This window comes from Trachurus trachurus, assembly GCF_905171665.1.
Source record: "Trachurus trachurus genome assembly, chromosome: 16".
Taxonomy (NCBI): domain Eukaryota; kingdom Metazoa; phylum Chordata; class Actinopteri; order Carangiformes; family Carangidae; genus Trachurus; species Trachurus trachurus.
The window spans coordinates 23,458,495-23,480,253 of record NC_139902.1 but is presented as its reverse complement, the minus strand read 5'-3'; the positions used below and the strand labels follow the sequence as shown (position 1 = coordinate 23,480,253).

The 21,759-nt window shown below is 39.5% G+C and overlaps 1 protein-coding gene across 1 annotated transcript; it reads left to right on the top strand.

The window, feature by feature from the left end:
* Positions 1 to 3,657: 3,657 nt before the first annotated feature.
* On the top strand, positions 3,658 to 17,104 carry LOC310999114 (DEP domain-containing protein 1B-like). Its single transcript, XM_083989438.1, has 11 exons — positions 3,658 to 3,780; positions 6,450 to 6,715; positions 6,836 to 6,980; positions 7,389 to 7,516; positions 7,594 to 7,724; positions 7,820 to 7,867; positions 8,411 to 8,551; positions 8,687 to 8,853; positions 10,505 to 10,681; positions 12,153 to 12,335; positions 16,887 to 17,104. The coding sequence occupies exons 1-11, from the start codon at positions 3,733 to 3,735 to the stop codon at positions 17,049 to 17,051; spliced, it is 1,599 nt and encodes a 532-aa protein (XP_083845564.1). The 5' UTR covers positions 3,658 to 3,732; the 3' UTR covers positions 17,052 to 17,104.
* The last annotated feature ends 4,655 nt before the right edge of the window (positions 17,105 to 21,759 follow it).

The window sequence follows — 21,759 nt, the reverse complement described above, 5'->3', positions numbered from 1 at the left end:
AAAGGATACATGTGTCCTATCAATGGTGAATGTGATCAGCTGCATCTGATAATCACAGATTGTGACCCACTGATTAAAACTGTCTTTCTTTTTTTCTGATATTTTCTGCCACTGGGTTTTATTTTATTTCATTTTGTGAGTGTGTTGTCTCCAGTACAGCAGTGTGTTCTCTTTCTGCTTGTTTTACGATGCCTGCTGAGCACATTTCTTACATTTCTTACATTGTGCATTACCCATACTTTATGTGCCTGGTGGGTCTCTTCAGCCCTTGGGGAATTTCGAACACTCCTTGCTTAATCTTATTTATACTTGGATTAAACAAAGGAACACCACTAAATGGAAAGCCTTTTCTGCTAAATATAAGTGTGTAATTACTTTCTTAAAAACAATCTTGTCTCTGAGGGAGCTGTTTTGTCCATCCTTGCCTCAAATCTTAAAAGGTTTTTCATTTGTCATAATGTTTGTTTAATGTTTACTGCAAATGCTGACAGCTCTAATTGGTACTCTGTGGTTATTAGAATTAAACTCCTGGACCAAAACAAAGAAGATGACAACTTTGTTACATGTATTTCAGAAAATTCAAGTTATTAATGTGAAATAATATTGCTTAAGTATTCACCCCCATTAATACGACACACCTAACTCATCAATAATGGTTCAATACGTTTTAGAAGTAACCTAATTTGAAAAATGCACACACCACACTGACCACAGGTGCCTCATCAACTGCTGCTGACACAAACTCACAGAACAACTCATCTGCAGTATCTGACCATGATGTCAGCTGGAAGAACATTCAACTTTGTGAAATGAGCTTTTTGGCCATCAGACTAAATATCTGCACATCAACAGAAATGAACCATCCCCAGCATGAAGTGAATGTGTGGCTTCAGGCAGTGGTGCAGTGGTGATACTTCTCTGCAGCAGGTCCTGGGACTCTTCTGAGGGTGCAGTGGGAAGAAATATGATGCTGTCTGCAAGAAACTTGCCATTTATGTGACAATGAACACGACAAAGCCAAAGCTACAAAACAACAATTAACAGCTGGGAAAGGGGTGTTCATTATGATTACATGACTTTAATTGGCTTTACTTTGTTGATCAAGTCTATAGGCTAGGTATCATTAAGTAGTATTTTTAGACAATAAAACAAAAATATTGTATGGACAGCAGTAGCCTATATGCAGTCAGTTCTCTTAATCTGCTATCAAGATGGTAACTTCCATCAACTTCACAACTTTTTAATTAGAGGTCAAGGCCAAGGTGAGAGGCGAGGACAGGACATGTTGTTTTGAAATGGATTGTAACCATGCTTGAATGTGGAAGTTGGAACCATCACTGACTTTATCAAATTGAGCACCTTTTAGATCACATGTTTCATTTAATCGGGCTCATGACCTTCAGAGGGCTCAATGATTATATCAAGCAAAATCAAGGCATGTATCACATCCGAGGAATACTTTTTCACTCAACAACAGGTGTCTAAATTTGCTATACCTTATGTGTCCAAATTTGTTAGCAATCTGAGTCAGCAAGGTCAGCTACCAAAACAACAACAACATTTAATATCCTGGCTTATGTGTTTGTTGACCTACAAGAAAAGGCTGCTGACCCTGATGAAGGCTATTAGCCGAAACGCGTCGGTCAAATAAAGTTGTCTTCTTTTGTTGCAAATGGAGCCTTTTGCTCTTTTCAAGTATCCTGGATTCTCCATGCACCTTGTTAACTGCGGTTGAGCCAGACACCCCTACTCTATACTACAAGACTTCTGTGTTTATTTGACTCATATATTTCAGCCATAATGCTTGCTTTAATAACACATGCCATAACAATGTAACAAGTTATGTTACAGTAATGTGAACACAGTTCAGGAGGTGTATTCTATAACCTGGGTCGTTATGGACTCTTTGTTACAGCAGTTATAATACTCTAGAAGCCAGACATCATTACTGGTGCAATCATACATTGTGCATTTTGATACAGAACTGCCACAGTCAGAGTTCATTTCAGTGTGCCACTCAGCTGTCCCTCTGTAATTCTGTGGTGTGGATGTATTAGCTCTGTCTTCTCATTGATCAAACATCTGCACTGCCCCTTTGCTTCAGCCCACAAAATGGAAGAAAAGAGTATTGCTATTATTGCCTGTTGGATAAAACTAGTTTGACTCTTTGTCACTGGAAATCATCATGTTCAATGGGAATGCTTGAGGTGCTCTGAGTATTACAGCAGATGCTTAAGAGGGGCATGAAACAACTCACGACATATCTGCAGCATTGATGGATTACTGCAGAATTTTTTATTATCAGTTTGGGTTCATAGCAATGAAAAAAAAAAAAAAAAAAAAGATTTAGGGAGGTGCACAGTTTCCCATATGTTTTGAAAGAGCGTGTCCTTCCTGAATTAGGCTCTTTATCTCCCTGTACTCCCCACACATCCTTCAGCCATTATTCTCCATGGAGAATAGGCTACTCCTTCAAAGTGATCCCACTGGTAATAGTTGACTGCCCTGTTCAGACTGGGAACTGGATATCATATAGCCTATTATTTCGAGAAAAAAAAATACTTTAAAAAAGTGATACATTTACAAATGAATACACACATTAATAAGTCTGGGGTAATTTGTGTGTGTGTTGTGACAAATTTCTTGTGAGAACAGGATCCTGTCTAAAGAAACATATAGGCCTAGTTAACTGAAAAAACTGTAGGCTACAACCTGCATCTGTACCCCAGGTAGGCCCTATTTCAATTTTGAAAAGCAGCTTACGGTCATCCTCTGCGCAGCTATGAATCGCTTCAATTATTCAACACACAGATCCTCCACAGATTTAGAAGGTCATGCCTGCAATTATTTCGTGTTTCCTAGTCAAGTAATTCCTGTTTCACCTTCCTGTTGTGATTGCAGTCTATCCAGAAACCTCTAATGTGGCTTTGGTTAAAATATCATGTCACCAGCTGCTTGTCCTTCGAGTGTGCTTTGCTTTACAAAGCAAGGCTGCCTCAACCTCTTTGATCCTTCAAGCCATGTTATACAAGTAATCCACAAATAAGACCTTTTATGTCCAAAAAAATACATTGAAGAGAAATGTGTCCATATGTCCTTGTCCGTTTTTAGTTCAGTGAATTCTTTATAGGCTATTGAATCATGGGATTAATTGGTCAAAGGCATACCTTGTTCAATGAAGGGTTCTATTTGCTTTTTATGATATCCAATTAAGCTTTTTATTCACAGATTATAGACAGTCAGTGCCTCAGTTGGTTCAGAGTCATGTTATGTTAAAGGTAAAATAATTAGTAGCCTACCTATTTTAGGCTACTTGTCAAATTGTAGGTATGACCAAGACTGAAGCAGTGGGGTTGTAGGACTTTATCAAGTCTGTATTAAGGGATCTACAACAAACGTTTTAACCCAGGGGAGGGCAGAGCTGCAAATGAAAAAGGACTCGTTATTGTTAATGTGGCAGTTTGTATTGTGAGCATTGTGCCACCGTATCCATTCATCCATTCATAAACGCCAGAGACGTTCTAAACGCTGCATTCCTGCTGGTCACGTGATCCGCGCTTTTGTCCAATCACGTCATTCCAATGCTGTGACGCAGGAGATTCAAAGTTTTCAGCAACGTTCTGTGCTCAGTGCCTCTGATATTATTTTTGCCCACAGCACGAGCTTCACGGAAGCTTATCCAAGTTATATCTCAATGTTTTTACACAAGTGAAACAGGTTTTCACTCTCGGAATGGAAGGTAAAGTCATCGGACCGGGTCCATACCGGGCGACGAAGCTGGTGAGTCTGTTGGTAACGTACGGTGAAGTTGACATTAAAAGCTGTAACTTACGTTAACTTTTAAAGGTCCAAACGGGAAGAATTTATTTCCTGGGTCTCGGTACACGGCCGTAAACTCACCACAGGTTACATTGACGTTTTCCACATTAGCATGTGAAAGCAATAATGTTCATTCAAATAGTAGTTTTAGCTTGTTTAAAGTATAACAGTAGCTAACGGTCGCATGTGTCAAAACGTAGCTACTAGTTGCTGAGTCTGAGAGTTAAAGAGGCACCACAACTCAAAAACACAGTGTCCACAAAAGCTAGGCTACTTCTTGTGGAATGGAATAAAATTTCCATTGTTTTCCTGACTCACAAGTTTGTTGTATAGTCTACTTTACAACATTTTTTTCTCACGTAAAAGCGTCACACACATCATAATCTTTGATTTTCATATGCCCAGTGTACTGGCTCTTAAGTAATCATGTTGTTCATGCAGTACCAAAACAGAGCTATCCAGGGAGGGTTGAATTGTGTCTATAGGCATCTTAATAACGGGTAATTTAACTTGAGAGATAGCCTTAGTGCAGGCATTACTGATGGTTGTGCTCATTTTAACTACCCCATTAAAATGTGATATTGAACAATACCAAAGCAGAGGCAGCTAAATGGAGTTGTGCTTTTCCTTCTGTGACATGTCAAAAATATTCACAGTGAAAAAGGTCTTATAGCCTGCTCAGTGTCAAAACTAATCACAACCAGTGAATTGGAAACACTGTGGTACTGAGTTTGCCACTGCTCTACAGAAACAATAATGTCCAGAGAATAGTTGTATTTCTCACTTGGTCAAGTCAGAAACACATGACACATACGTAAATCCTCAGGTGCTGTCTTTTCCCTTCCCTGTCAAATTATGTCTTATTAAGCTATTGTATTCCCTTGGCTCTCTGCCCTGTTCAACTAATGTATCTTATATTAATACCATGTAATACTGACAGAACATGAAACTTACAGACAACAAAAGTAGTAGGCTACATAAGTACATAACAGTTCAGAGATGCCTAACTTTTTATCTGGGAGAATAAACTCTGAGAAAACATATTCCACCTGCTGTCCTTAAACACATCAACACTGCTGTCACAAATAATGATACGAAGGCTCTGTTTCTTGGCTTTGGTTTCTCTATATTTATTCCCCCACTGCATGTTTTGCTCTTTTTGTGATTCAGACCAGTGAGCAGCATTTGCTTTATCCAGTTTCATCTCGTCCTGTTGTAATGATGTTGTGTATCTTAATCCTATTTCCCTCTGTCTCTCTGCCTTTATCTGTTTTGTTCATTTTTCTTTACACCCACCTGGATACTCTGTGAGATCTGATAATTTACAACCCCAGTACCCTCTAAAGCACTAGCCTATAAAGAGATCATGTTCAATTTGTTCTGATACTGCTTATAGCTTTTTGTGACCAGAATAGATTTGAGTTGTTTCGGTGCATGCTATGTTTTGAACAATACACTTTTACTTAAAGCAGAAGTGAGTGATCCGGTCGTTTTCGCTAATGCTGCGTTCCAGGCAGGCTTTTGAAATCGTAAATTACAGCTTCAAGTCACAATTTACGACTTTGTAGCGTTCCAGGCAACCCACTCTGTTTTTCCGACCTGTTTTACCGGTGAAAGTCACTATAACGGCCACTCGTAACTTCCGACCGGTGAACTCGTACCAGATCGAACTGGTACCACTTCACGGTCGGAAAAATACGAGTTTCCTTGAACGCACCATAACAGTCCTGGTCGCTACGTCACCACATTCACGGCGTTCCTTGGCTGCACACACAGCCCTGCATGCCGTTCTCTCTCCTCATTGGATAAAAACTGTAGGATACGATAAATGTTTTCTCTTCGGCTCAGAGCAGAGCAGAGGGACTGAGAGACCCGTGTTTCAGTCCAAACACTCTATGTAAGTGATTGCTGTCGGAAGATATAACTATTTAAGACTTATATTAACACAAATATATCACTCACTTCTGCTTTAACAATGTTTGTCTTGGATGAGATATTGTTCAGAATCAAATCAATTTGGCCTGGATCCTGTGTTTGACTTTTCAAAGATTCAGATTATATTACAACAACATTGCATTTTATTTTTTTTTTTATTTTTTTTTTTTACTGCAAAGGTACTTTTTTTACTGCAAATATTTATGTGCCATATCTAATGCATTGGGTTGTGACACTGCAAACACACAAATACTAATACCAATGGAAATGTCTATATCTGATATTTCTCTACAGTGTACAGTAGGGGTGTCACGATTTCGATTTTTTATCGAAATCGATCGAAATTACGTCATGGTCTCGAGCATCGAAGTCAAAGAGAGGATCGACGATCATGATTTTTGGGGGCATGTTAAATGTGACCATTAGTGCCTAATGTGATACATTATGGAAATTGCATCACTTATATGTATCCCATCTTTTGAAATAAGATTTACTGTACAACATTTGATGAATAAAACCAATGATCGTAGACAAGACTAGTCTGAAAATAGCATAGGCCTCTGTGCTGTAAGAAAAAGAAAAAAAAACGAGAATCGAATCGAATCGTGACCCTAAAATCGAATCGAGGATTTGGAGAATCGTGACACCCCTAGTGTACAGCATTTCTCATTCTTGTCTTTCTCCTTGTTATGCAGTGGAATGAAACCATTAAACTCTTCCGTGGAGGCATGCCACTGAGAAGGCACTGGGCAAGCTTCCGCTACTTTGATTGCAGTTTCACAGGATCCGAGGCTGTAGATTACCTGCATGAGCTACTAAGACACAACCATAACTTTGGGCCTGAGGTGACCCGCTATCAGACACTACAGCTGCTTCGAAAGTTCCTCAAGGCCCATGTCATTGAAGATATCAAAGGACGCCATGGGACAGAAGACTTTGAAGACAACAACCATCTGTACAGGTATTTTTTTTTTGTGAACATGCACTGTTATTGTTGTCATTTCAAATACTACAGGGCATTGTTGCTACATCTTCAATATGCCCTTTTGCCCAGCTTAGTGCTCTTTGTTTGTCTTTTCAGGTTCCCCACAATGTCTCCTCTGAAGTCTTTTCCTGCAAGACCTCTGTTCAAAGGAAGCTGTGACCTGCCCAGACTCATCCGCTGGGATGACTACGAAGAATTGCCCCAACAGGAAAACACTGCACCACTGAAGTCTTCTGTTTTGGTGAGCAAGAAATAAAGCTATTTCAGGTCCTGTCCTATGAGAATACGCACTTTTATTTGAAAGAAAATGGCATAATGATTTTTAGGGGGGGGGTTAACAAACAGCGAAGATGTGACCAGATTTGCATAGTTCCCCCATAAAGTGTATTATTAGAGTTGCATAGTTCCCCTATAAAGTGTATTATTAGAGAAGTATAGTATAGTTCCCTTATAAAGTGTATTATTTTAATGGCTAATTTGAACTGTCATTTACAATATTCTTAAAACTTTATCCAAGACATCATCATTTCTGTCATCTTGTTAGTTTCACAAACAAGGAGCATTGTTGATTATAAGGTTAAAGTCAATATATCTTCCTACATCCTTGTAAATTTAAAAGACACTTTTCCTGTCCTGTCTTTTTTAACAGACTTCAGATTTGTGGAATAAAAGGCACAGCGTGGCTATAGGAGATGTCAATGAATGCAAGCTCATACGCAGGAAGGAGATTACTCCAAAACAAGTGGACCACATCTGGAAATCGATGACAATTGCACAGTATGTAACTATATTCCATTACTGGAAACTTTAGTGCTTTCCATTACTTTCTACTTTCAACAAGTCTGTTGTTTTAGTTTACAGAGGGTGCTGGGCCTCAAGTCATTGGATGGAGTGTTGAACCCCACACATGTGAATGGAAAGCACATTGTTCACAATGTTTTCAGTGTTAATAAGACGGGCATAGTCATTTTGGAGAACAAAGCAGGTATGAAGCATTAATCGTATACTAGAAGACCAACTTGTTTTTTTCAGAAGCTCATAAGAACATAATGACTCATCTTTTTCCTTTTGCATCTCCAGAGGACATGCCCTACTGGGTGGTATCAGCAATGAAATGCCTTGCTAAATGTGAGTATAGTTTGTTTTTTTCCCCCCCGTCTCTGAGCATTAATGTTAAAAAAAAAAAAAAAACACCATCTGCTTAGGGGACTGTGGCTATAGCAGATGGAACTACCTAAATGTCATACACTTTTAAAATATCTTATGTTTATCACCCTGGAGGAGTACAGTAGGTGTCATGGTTTGCAGTTGGTTCATATTCTAGTCCAGGATTAATTTAATCTCTAAGGTTTCGTGTGTGTCAGAGAGAGTGTAAGTGTGTGTTTTATAAGTTAATTTGACTAAACAAAAAATCTACACAACTATTCTTGTCTATTTTTAAGTACATGTTTAACATTGCCTGTGTTTCTTGTTTCTTCTCCAATTTAAACAAAAGTCATTAGCAGACCTGCTATTTTCAGTCTTTTCAGTTGGTTAAGTCTGTAAATTAAACAAAAAGACAAGTTGACAGTATCACTTTGATCTTGCACATACAATCACCTGGGTATTAGTTACAGTTGTTTATTCCCTGTTAGGAGCACAAAGACCAACTGTATTTGTCTTTTTCCTCAGGGCCAAATGGCAATGAAACCAAACAGCCTGTGTACCCGGGTTTCGAGAGAGATGTGCTGAGAACAGTGGCCGATTATTTCCACAGGCTCAAAGAACCACTGCTGACTTTCCATCTATACGAAGTCTTTGTCAACATTCTTAGTGAGTAGTTCCCCAATGTGGATCAGCTTCTAATATTTGTTCCGTTGTACAGATGAACATTTGCGGGTGTTCATATTGTCTGGACTGTCTGTTTGCCCACAGGATCATGACTCTCCTTTCTTCATATCTCTGCAGGTCTGCTACAGGAGGAGGAGGTGGCCACGGAGGCTCTCCAGGCCAGCTGTCTCTTACTCCCGCCGCCTAACCGCAGACGCCTCCAGCTTTTGCTGCGTCTCATGGCGCGGGTCTGCCAGAACCCCCATCTGCCTCCACTTAATGACACTGTTGCAACCCGCACACTGGTACAAGTTCCCCTTTCATGTATTCTCTCTGTTATGAAATGTGCAGCCCTTGGGACACAGATATGTTGTGGGAAATTGTGTCTGTCCAAAATCCTTATGATCCTGTGAGATTATAAGGCTGCAGCACAATTATAGGAACGGACAAAAAAAGTTGTTAGGTGATTTGAACCTGCTGAATCTGTGTATGGTAGACAGCAAGACATAGCAAAGGAGCTATATATATCTTTTTCTATAATTACATGACCAACATTAATATTAGCAGCTGTGTATGATAAGTAAAGAACTGTTTCTACTATTACTATTAGTACTACTTCTACTACAAGTTCTATATCAAACTTATTTCCTTTACTTCACAAGAGCCATCTCCAGCAACTGAAAACAATACCAATGTTAAATGTTTTGCTTCTGTTCCTTTCACTTTTCTTCTGTTTACATTAGCTTGCTAACCCTGGCCCAGCTCAACACTCATCGAAAGTGGCCCGCTGTACCTGCCCCCAGCAAGAAACAGCAAAAAATAACATATAACTCCTTTAGATATAGATTTGTATACGACAAAATGTATGCTTTGTATGCTGTGTGGGGAAAAGGTTGACGTAATGATTATTTTGCTTACTTGTGTTTCTCCTCTCTGCCCTTCTCAACACATTTCGTATGCTACAGATGAAGTGAACATTATTCATGATGAAAATCAAGTATGATGTATTCGGGGATCCACTTCACGTTCACTTCAAACTTTCCAGACACAACACTTCCTCGCATCATTCTCCATAGAATTATGACACACTAGAAAATACCCTCCACTGAAAGCAGCAGAGCATACTATCCTGGGTAACCAGGGTGTTTTTACAATATAAACAGAAAATGCCACAAATAAAGTCACTGAAAATGTAAAACAAAAAAGAAAACTTTACACAATAATTGTTGACAAAAAACTACAACATCAGAAAGAGTACACTGTACCAGGAATATATTTTACTTTTCCCCCTCTCCAGTGTCTTATGCATATCAAGGATATTTTGGATGTCACGGTCATCCTTTACTGTAGGCCAGCAAAAACTGAATATTATGCATGAGCATGTTGTGCTTCTCTATTGAACTTGGGAACAGATACAGCAGAGTCCGAAAGTCTGGGACCACTTTTCCATTTACCTGAAAGAGAAACTCAAGGTTCACCTACTTAGCGGTGCCTATTGTATAATTTCATCATGTTACCCGAGTCTTGAACTTGGATCGACGACACAAGCTGCTCTCACTGAGGAGGGTCACAGCTTTGAAAATATCTAGTGAAGTGAATCTTGAGTTGAGGATTGGTTCCAATAAATATTCTGCTCTTATGCCTTACAAGAAAAGGATTAGATACAACTCTTGAGAAGACACATCTAATATATTTTATTGACTCAGATTATATTAAATATGCATAATGCTGTCTAAGATAATGCAACCAGGGTCAAAAGAATCTCAAACACTATGTGCATAGAACATTTTTCTTTCACAAATGTGGTCTCTCACCCAGGGCTTGTTGCTTCATATTAGTTTGACAGCTGCTCATCACATTGTGTACACCTCCATGAGTGTAAGAGTTGTTGTTAATTCGTAGTACAGCTTGTAGTTGGTTTTTAATCCATTTGTCTGTTGTGCTGTCTCTGTCCAGATGGTGCAGATGTTCTCAAACTGCGTTCTGGGCTCAGGAGATGAGATGGACTTGGACGAGCTGCTGGCTACCAAACTGGTGACCTTTATGATGGAGCACCACAACACCATCTTCCAAGTTCCCTCCAGGCTGCGTCGCCAGGTTGAGGAGCACCTGTCTCATCTCAAAAGAGTCCACGTCAGTACCTTTCACTTATTGTTTGTTAACAAATTAAACAAGCTCCTGCTGCTTTTTGCATCACATACTGCTGGCATCTGTTCACTCCTACAATCCATGTGTATCAATCTATATCTACGCATCACCTGTAATGAAAATATGCCGAATGAAATGTAGAGTGACTAGTAGATATAGATATTACTTAGTCACAAAAATCCATAAATGATATTCATTTCTTTGTTAATGAGAGTGGGGACTGTTTTGGTCAGTAGCTTGAGGGTCTAAATGTCCTGTTATTATGTTTAGTTGTGGATTTAGCGTCCCATCTGTATTTACTCTTGTGACTCTCTTCTATGGTAAACTGAGAGAGATGCAACAAGAACGGATGTGAGAGTGCAGCTGGTCAGCAGCATTGTTGTGGGTTGATCGTGAAATTAAATTTGCTACTTCAGATAGATGAAAAGCTCTCCTCATGATGGTGTAATTACATGCATTTTTGTATAAACATGAACATGAAAATCCAAATCTGATATTAAACAACAGCGCTGTCGCTGCTGCACTAGAGGCCAGCATGCAAGGCTCTGTATAAAACTGTTGCCATTGGAAACAATATAAATAATAGGGCTGCCCCGACCAAAGATTTTGTTGGTCGACCAGTAGTCGTCACTTATGGCGATTAGTCGACTAATCGTTAGTTAGTTTTCTATAATGAATATGGCCCCAGAACTTCTAGGAAGACAGACCTAGTGACACAGATTTCTCTGGTGTTTTGTGCCTAACCTCTTAATTGCTTTCAGGGAGTGAAAAAGGGGTCCTGAGGGTTTTTCTTTAACTCTTCTCCCCAGTTGAATATGTGCATGTATTTAATTTCAGCGGGCACATCAGAAAGTCAAACGAGATTGTCAATACAGTCTGTGTTCAATATTGTTTGGCCTACAGACGAAAGCCTGATTGAATTTTATGTTTGAGTCCAACACTGGATGCATAAGCCTGCACATCCCACACAGTGAATGGGAAAATGTGTTTTTATCTTAATTCAGGACTGTAAATTGGATTTCAAACGATAACCACCATGTAGCCTGAACAAAAGATTCCTATTTACAAAAGATCAACCAATTTGTTTTTTTCAGGCCTGCAAGCAATTATTGGTAATCAAGGAGACCGTTAACCATTATGTGGAACCGATATGTCAGCACTGTAACTACTGTTACATTAAGACTTTCGCTGTGTTCGCTTTTGTGTCCAGGTGTTACTATTTTTATTCCCACATAATTTACATCAATGACTCTAGGCTCAATAACAGAAACATGCATGACCTATGCTGAAGTTTTGCCATGAATTGAATTCTATCGGCTCATAAGTGAATATCTGTAAAGGCAGTAATGGCGATGTAAATAAAGTAGTTCTTAGTTTAAAAAGTAACTCTATATTCCTACCAATTTTGAAGCTATTAATCCTAATGGAAACGCTTTTCCTTTGTGTCTTCCATCAGATTAAATATGCGGGTTCAGACACAGACTTCAGCTCATCTCCAGCTTTTTGTAAGCACATCAGCAGGGTGGAGTCCGAGGAGCAGAAGGTAATAGGTACTCAGATCCCCCTGCAGGAGCTGTTAGAGGGCCTGATTGCAGACAAAGAACTCCCTGCCAAGGACAAAAGGAAAAGGCTTAAACAGGTACGTCTATGCCATTTAGAGAGGAATGCATGGAATAGTTAAAATTTAGAGTCAGTTAGATTTGGAGCCAATATCAGGTGCCTGTTTAAAGTCACCAAAATGAACTTCCTTTGTAAGCAATACATTGTAAGCATTTATTTGTACTATCAGTCACCAGTATTGCAGGCACAATGCAGGGCTTTCCCTCCAGGCATACCTCACTATGCTTTTCATTGTGCTGACTGCACGCTGCTGACATGAATTACAATGAGCGAGTACTGTGTAGACAAAAAACATATCTTGAAATTATGTATATGGTGTTCTGGTCAGCTGATGTACTATATAATTAGGATTTAATCAGGACAGAGCAGCAGGTTAAAAATGGCTGGAAAGTGAATGCTGGTTAAAATGTTTTCTTAATGTGACTATTTGAGTCACTATTTCATACTTGTTCCATTATTTGTCAACAAAACCAAAAAAATGTGTCAGTGAGTACAGCCTTATTGGAAATATATAATATTGTGTGTAAAAGCACAGAAAATAGGAGAGAGGCAAACAGATAAAGGGGCTGAAACTAGGTGACACTTGGCATATGTGTAGCGACTACGGTATTTTTCAAAAATAAAGCCACTTAGAGACTTGGTAGGCTTTTATCCGTGACGCATCAACACAAATCCATACTGATGTCCATATTCAGTTTTAAGGGTGTTTATTGATGCAGGGATAGCACAACAACATATCAAAACAATCTCTACAGAGGAGCTGTAGATCTGCTGCTCTCTCTTCAGCAGAACTATTTACAGAACTACTGCAAAACAGGAGCAATTAAAAAGAAAATCTTCAGAATCCTTCTTTCAGACCTAAAATATTAGGGAACTATAGCCCGAAGGTTTAATTTACCCGGAATTGTCCATTAATATATTTGTATGGGCTCCACTTATTGCGTCATTGTGTTGATGGATAGGTGGGTGTGGTTTTTCTTTTTAATTTACTTTACCTGTTCACTGGTGGTGGCGATGGGAGTTTAGACAAAGGGAGTTAGTAAAGCTCCGATATTGTTAGGTGACTGTCATCGTCGATATCATTAGGGGTGTGCATCTCTCCAATACAAGACGATTCGATACATGGGTTAAGATATGATTCAGGAACGTACGTCATGTACAAGCTGATATTTATATTGTGCAATCTAAGGACGTTTACTAACTTTACTAGCAGGTTGAGCTTTTTCATTTGAAAATAGTTGTTTACAGTCGTTCCACAACTGTTTTCAACCATGTCCTCAATTTTGTGCATTGGTCATACATGTTCCAGCCATATACAGATGTTACTGGTTCAAAATTGCGGGGTTTTTCCTGCACTGCAGGATCGCGTGATCGCGTGACTTTTCACCACAACTGTTTTCCTCTAGGTGGCAGCACCGTACTAAATACTGCTCAGACGTTTTGGGGACAATGCTGACAGCCTGATAGCCGCGATTAGGAGTGGCGCTGTTCATGATACAGAATACAAGAGGATGAAAGGAGAACTAGCTGCAGACAGTAAATAATATAGTAGCCTCGTTTTTCAATGACAAAATGTAACGACGGCAGCTACAGTAGACTATAGCCCACGTCTCACTCTCTTTTTTCGGTCATCTGTCTCGTCATCTCCAAAATGTGTTTTTAAAATGAACCAACTACACTACTGTCATTACTCTCGTTTTTATGCAGCATATCAGACAACATACTAGTGTACTCGTTATTGCCAAAATGTCACATAATTTCTCACAATATAAATAGGTCAAATAAATATTTTTGTCCCGTGCGTAATTGTCAAGATCCGCATTTCGATTAAACTCGCCTTTCTTCTTTTGTACGAGTTGTTGGACAACTGCATTTTCATTTTATTTACTTATTTCCCTGTCCTAAGACATGTTTATGGATACACAGTTGAACATATTGTCATTTTTCCCTCGGCATTTTCCCCTCACTTTGCTGAATATCTGTTGATTCATGTCATAAACACGAACATTAAAAATATCTGGTGTTTATTAAAAATAGCCTACATGTTGTTCATTCAAATCAGTTGTTGTTCATTGTAGAACAATAGGGTATTAATACGGTGATTTATATACAGATATTGATCGCGCAGTGTGACCACAATCACTACGCACGGAGGAGTGAGGGACATTTGAAACAGCTGTAGGCTATCAATCGTCCCTGCAGGGACTACTGACACTTTAACCTGTTTTGCCTCTAAAATTCAAAACTATGACATTTCATAGTTTAGGACCTGTTTATGTACGAATTCATCTGTTGTTAGGTCATATTATTATTGCATGAAACACACAATACAACTTTTGATCACAAAAAAACTACCGCACGTAACATTTTACTTTCCGTAGTAAAAAACAGGTTCGCGCTAATAACTTTTGAATGGCATGACGTAATTTCACGAGCTTTCCCAGGATTGGTCGGTGTTGAGTGCTGAACATAGTGACAAAATCTGACGGCTCAAGCTTGTGTGGTTTTCGAGGAAATCGCTGTGTATCAATCGTCCCGTGTATCAATCGACCCGGCTCTCCCCTACTGTGCAGTAGTGCCGCAGATTTCTCACTCCGCACCTTGTTTGAGAGTGCAGCTGGATGATTTCTTGTGAATGAACGGGTCTGTGTCACTTTGGGGCTGGGCGATAAAACATAGGATAAATAACTTTCCCTCAATAGAAGACGCGGCCGATACAAAGTCGTTTCATTCATCCATTTTTTGACAGACAACACAAACAGCCAGTGATAATGAGAGTGGTGACACCGTCAGCCATGCAGCCGGCCTGGACTTTTTATTTTTAATTATGAAGGATCATCTGCGCAAGGCAAATGATTAAATATAACTTTAAACGTATGTTGTTATTTGTCTCAAACGTCCCACCTATGCGGGTCGTTTGAGACACAGAGGAGGGGCGGTTGAAACAGCATGTTTTAAACAGAAACTACTGACATTAGGCTACTCCCGTTATGAAGCTTATCTGTGAAACGTGCGCTGCTCAGAGACTGGGCAGAACGGTCCCACTTGCTTTCTCCCCGGCTACGTTGGTGGAGATCTCCCACACAGTAAAAGATTTAGGCAACACATTCTTCCAGCTGGCTGTTTTTCTTCCAGTTACAGAAAGTAGCCTATGTGCAAAGTACCACATTAACATCTCTATTCATATAGCCTAACGCCCATCGAAACAGCTGATTTACATGTCGGCCGTATGGCGATTGGCCATTCACGCGGCTTTGTTCTTGGTTTCGGCCAATCAGCTTATAAGCACATGGCTAATTATCAGCTTTCAACCAATCGCACTGTTTTAATGTGTGTGTGAAAGTTATTTTCTTTAGTTCATTTTCGTTTCTTTTGGATTTTTTTTACAACAATGTATCAATATAATATTGTTTTCGTTTCATTTCGTTATAAAAATCAATCCCTTTTCTTTGAAACAATGAGATTGAGCAGCTAAAAACCAGACCAGTTCAACTGTAGCGATTTTCATAACACTATCGCTCCGGATCAGAGGTACTAAGATGCTGATTATTAACTCAATAAACTCAACCATGGCTTGTCTTATTGTTAATCTGAACGCACATGTATAAAGGGCAGAGTCAAGGCAGCAGATAAATCACAAAACATCAACGCGTCCGTGAGCGCAGCGCACCTCATTTTCTCCTGTGAAGAAGAAGAGAAAAAAGAATGAATGTTTAGGTTTATTTAGAAGAAGTCTGATTATGACTGCTGCTCTGGATCAGATTATTTGCTCATAATTCGGGTTATTTTCAAACAGTGGCCAAACAACAGATCAATTAATTATTATAGACTATATTTTCCATTTTTGCTAAGCGGTTTGTTCTGAATTAAATAAAATCAGCAAACCTGGCGTGCTCAACTCAAGGTATGAACGGGTGAATCGGGTGCCAGTCCAAAAAAATTCAAAGTCAAAAAACGCTGAGGACGGCTGATTGCCGAAACGCGTCCGTTTCTCGCTGCCGAGCAGTTTTTATGAATTAAAAAGTGTTTAACTTAAAGTGAGTGCTGAATTAAATAAAAGCCTGTCCCATACAGCCGCGTGTGTTACGACGTGTTTTGTTGATGCTATCATCTTTGCCTTGCGCAGATGATCCTTCATAATTTGTGATACATAATCATCAAGTCATAAAGCAAGACAGGCTTTATCATATTACAATAGTTTATGTGATTTAGGCAGGGTATACAGTAGTTAGTTCTAGTTTAATAGCCTAGAGTTTAAGCTGTGGATTACTGCACAGATCACTGAGTCATCCGCCTGTCGTCCTCCGTTCTCACAGATGCCACCTGGCGGTTGTTTTGGCACATTGAGGCTTTTCATTAAAACCTCTTGTCTCGCCAAAGAAAAAAAATTCCTGAGTCTTGTGCCGTCTCGCGTGGACCACGCGTGAAGTCCGCAATTTTGAACCAGTAACATCTGTACTAGATTTTGACCCAATCTTACTTTCTATCTCAAATGGTTTTATTTTGAGGATTTAGATGTTATAGGTCTGCTGTTATACACCGCAGTAAAGATACGTGAACCCCTTTTCAGTTCCAGAGGTCATACCCAGAAGTCTACCACAGTCGATTTCCCACCGAGGAAAGCAAAGCTGCTGTCATACCTGAGAAAACCCCTCGAATCAAACCTCATCTCATGCTCTTCAACATCAAGAAACCCTTCCAGCCTTTTCAGAGGAGCTGGAGTTTTAGGGCATGATCTGCAACCACTGACATATACACTTCAGGCTGTATGCACAACCTCAACCTCAGTGTCCTGTAATGGTACTAATTTAAAAATAATACATTTGACTTTGTAGCACTAAAGACATTTAAAAGGTCAGTTCACTCAAATTACATAATGAATGAAGAGATTCCCCACATACTCCTGGTTTCTAGCCACATCGATTATTTTGTTACAGTTTTGAACATTTGCAACTATTTTCTAACTTTGAAAGCCTGGTTTATACATATGTATTGAATTTACACCATAGATGTGGTGTAACCTGACATGCACCTCCATAGAAATCTAACATTGGCCTGCTGGGTAACATGCCTCATCCATGTTTTCTCAGTAGCTGACAGAAAACCCACCCTTTTAATATTGATTCAAGTTATTTATAGGCATCTTTCAAGGCACTTAGTGACAACACACACAGTAAAGATACCATGGTCATGCACCATCTTTGTTGCCTCAAGTAACTGTTTAGTGTTTATTAACTTTAACTTGATGACATAATCCCATTTCAGATGTCATTGTTTGTAGTACACACACAGACATAGGAACTCCACTGCTAACTAGTGTAACTGTGCGCAAGTATGAATACTTACCATGGCATGCATCACTTGTTTAGGCTACAGCACTAACTCTGCATCAGTCCGACTCAGTAATACTGCATCCAGTGAATGGGGATCAGTGAACTGGCCATTTAAAGAATACATTCCTACTTACTGTTGCTAGAGAACTTGAACAAAGTGTAGTTAACATTTACTAACAGTACAAAAACCACTGATATTTCTTAAAATGAACTTGATTTGTTGTCCTACATTTGTGTATTGGTATTTGGCATTATTATTATTTCTTACTTTGCAAAGGTCTAATTTAGGGTGGCTAAACACGGCTCACCTCTATGTAGCTCTATGCATACTTTGAGGTGTTAATTTTTTCCCCTTCTTCATGCTGCGTGTCTTGTTAAGAAGGTGAGGATGTTTTTGTAATTTGATTGTGTTTTGTAAATGTGCACAAGGTTTAAGGAAAGGAAGACTACTTTAGGGAAACTGAGTGTACAACCAAGCTTATGTATTCACTCTCACAGATGGGTCTGGCTCCTTTCCTGTTCAAACTGATTTCCATCCATACATTAATACTCTACAGGTTATCAAGGGTCAGGTTCAGAGGCAGCAGGCTAGCAGGGTATTACATGCACCCTCCTCCAGTAACGTTTTCCAGCTCCTCCTGGGGGGATCCTGAGGTGTCTCCAAGCCAGATAGGATATATAATTACTCCTGGGTCTAGGCTGGGGTCTCCCAGTTGAACATGCACATAAAGCCTTCAAAGGAAGGGGCTCGGGGGTATCCTAATCAGATGAACCACCTCATCTGGCTCTTTCTGGCACAAAGGAACAGTCGCTCTTCTCTGAGCTCCTTCTGGATGTCCAAACTCATGACTCTATCTCTATGGCTGCGCCCAGACACCATGCAGGAAACCCATATTGGCTGCTTGTATCTGTGATCTCATTCTTTTTAGTCACTATCCAGAGCTCATCCCCATAAGTGGATGGAACACAGATTGGCTTGTCAATTGAGAGCTTTGCCTTCCTCTTCAGCTTCCTCTTCACAACAACATAACAACATTTGCATTATTTCTGAGACAGCGCAAATCTGCCTGTCAATCTCCAGCACTAACACAAGGTCCTATTTAAACTTTAAACTTTAAACCATGGCATCAGATCTAAAGATGCTAACCCCCATCGTGGGCTCTCCACATGTTTGGGTTTGCCAGGTCTGTCTGGCAGCCATTCCTGCCATCTGATCCAACTCACCACCAGGTGGTGAGGTGACAGGTCTGTTCCAGTGCCCCGGTCCTCACCAATATGTCCAAGACACATGACCACACATCTAATTATTCTCTCACAGAGGACCAATAAGGCACTGCTCAGGTTAAGATCAGACTGGCCACTTCACCCAATCATGTTAATTATGAAGTCCACTGGTGGAATCCTCACCACCCAGGTACTACAAGAAAGCTGCTGTTCAGTGCAGAAACACACACCAAAGCCAGAGTGTTCCTCTCCACGAGCCACAGTTGCACAAACATGACCCTCTCTTCCTCTGCGGAGGACTCCAGAACAGTGGCCCTCAGCCAAAACTTGGAGTACCCCACACCACATATTTCCTTGCTCTGATTGGTTGTAGGCTTACCTCACCCAGGGCGTTTTAATCTGTTACAGTCTATAACACCTCTTTGGGGAAAAACATTTAATGGAGAGGTTCCAGACCCATTGTCAGATGCGCCTTGGTCAGGTATTGCCAGGTTAGACAACTGTACTAAGAAGCAGAATTTGTAGTAGCTAACATGAATGAAAAGCATTTCAAAATGTTTGTTAACATTATAGGTTGTGAAATATTAATTATCAAAGTGAATCATGCTCAAGATAGATTTTTATAAACACCTTTATATTGTAATACAGTACATTATGGTACCATGGTCCAAGTTGGCCTTCAAATATGTAATTTCATTCCATTACAAGAGCCTGACTCTTGTAATGCAAACATTCATTTCATGCACACTTTTCAATGTGGAATGGTCATTACCATGATGAATACATAAACATGTATTCGTGTTTTTCAGCCAAACAGTTACTTAATGTCAATGAACATATCAAGGGTTTGTCCAAGGGAGTGTATGTGACATGTTTCATAAATGATGAGCTCTCACTTCAGCTGATAATTGCATCCATGACTACAACATACAACACAAGAAAGAAGCAAAGGCACTCTGCCATCTGCTACGAACTGTCACAGTTATTTCTTCCTAAACCCTCACTATACTGTAGCTTACTTGATTACTGTATATGCACTCTTAATTCATTTCATGTTTTTACTCGCAGGTATTATTCTGTATATAAGAACTATTGATTGGTACATATTTCAGTGTCTCAGATACTCGTCTTTGACTGTTTTTAAATGTATTTGTCATCATTCTCTGTCACCTGCTGTTTTGTCATGTCAATCAGGTTGTTATTCACTTAATTTTAGAGTTGAAAATTGTTTCTATTTTTTATAATGATTAAGTATTGAAATTTTTGTTTGAAATTGCAAGAAATTCTCTTGAACAAATGCATTAATGCTGGAATAACTGTTACACTTGAACTGCTGCTCTGTGCTTGGAAAAATTCAACAGGATAAAAGTGAATTCTTGTTAATGCTGGTTTTCCAATAAAAAATATACTGTAATTGGCAAATTTTACCGTATTCTTCAGTTCAGTTTATCGGTTGGTTTAGGTCCCCTTGTGTTAATTAAAAATGAAAAGAAAAACACTATTTAATGAGTTAACACGTACTTGTTCTCTTTGCAAGAAAGGGAAACAATGTTTTTAGCTGATGTACAATCTGTTGTTCTTTGCCATCCTTTTTCCTTGCTCTATGCACACAAAAAGCTCTCAGATATTGGTTTCATACTTACTGTGTAATGGAGATCATACTAAGCTACAAAGATGTAGAGATGGACAGTGAAATGTTTAGCTGCAGGTGGGAGGAGAAATGCTTTTGTGTTATAGTGAAAGCATTGCAAGTCAGCAGCTGACTACATGATTTCAGGAAAGCATTCCACGTTGGCCCAAGCGTGGGGGTGGAAAGAAAACTTCATCACTGTCCCACAGTCGTCACCACCAAAAAGATAATTCATAGTGCTGAAGCCATGAAGTTTATTTTTGTATGTTGTGGTGGCATCTTTCAAGTTATTCTAAAAAAGTTTTTGGAACAATGAGAAATCGGGAGAGATTTTTTACAGTTTACAGTTTTTACTTTGCCATCCACCACAATCGTCTCAAACCACACATTGTTGTTCTACTGGCTGCTTCTTTAATCTGAGAGCGCAGATACAAATATACTGGAGGTAAAGCCTCACACATCCATGCAGCTATGTTAGCTGCTCACGGGTCACGTATTTGTGAGCTAAATCCAAAAAGTTTATAATCTTCTCTATTTTGATTTATTGTATATTAGCACCAGAAAAAAAGAAACGTAGACCTGCTGTGAAAGACAAGTAGTGAAAAAATTGTTAAATTGACAAGTTTATCCTGCAATGGACATAACTATATTGTTTCTGTGCCACATTTCATGGCAATCCAGAAAGAACTTGTGGATATGTATGTCCAATAGCTGTTGACATACAGTAGATGGACGAAAGTGGTGGACCAGTGGCAACACTGACATCCCTAGAGCCACACTGGCTAACATTACACAGCCTGCAAAACATGATTTAATTAGCCGTGAGGCGAGTAACCTAAGTTGTATTAGGACTGAATGCAGAGCAGATGTTATCGTGCACTCTGCCCAAACTGTGGCGGCCGGTTGTGTTTCTTTGCTTCTGCATACATTTATGACTTGGAATCATGAAGCGCGAGGCCGAGCATTTATTTTTTGTTCAATATATTTCCAACCCGCATAGATACATTTCCCCTCAATACAGTATACCAAAATGCAGACTTCGAAAAATATATTCTGAATATTATTGAGTGTTGTGCAGTTTTTAGCCAAAAGAGCTTGGAGCACAATAACGTGATATGCTATCTAGTGATCCAGTTTCCCCTTTGTGTTTTATAATATAGTAATTAACAGTATCCTATCCAGAACATTCAGTGTCAGCGTGGTAGCTGTGGCTCAGGTGGTGGTTCATCCACTGATCAGGGTTGGCTCTTCCAGTC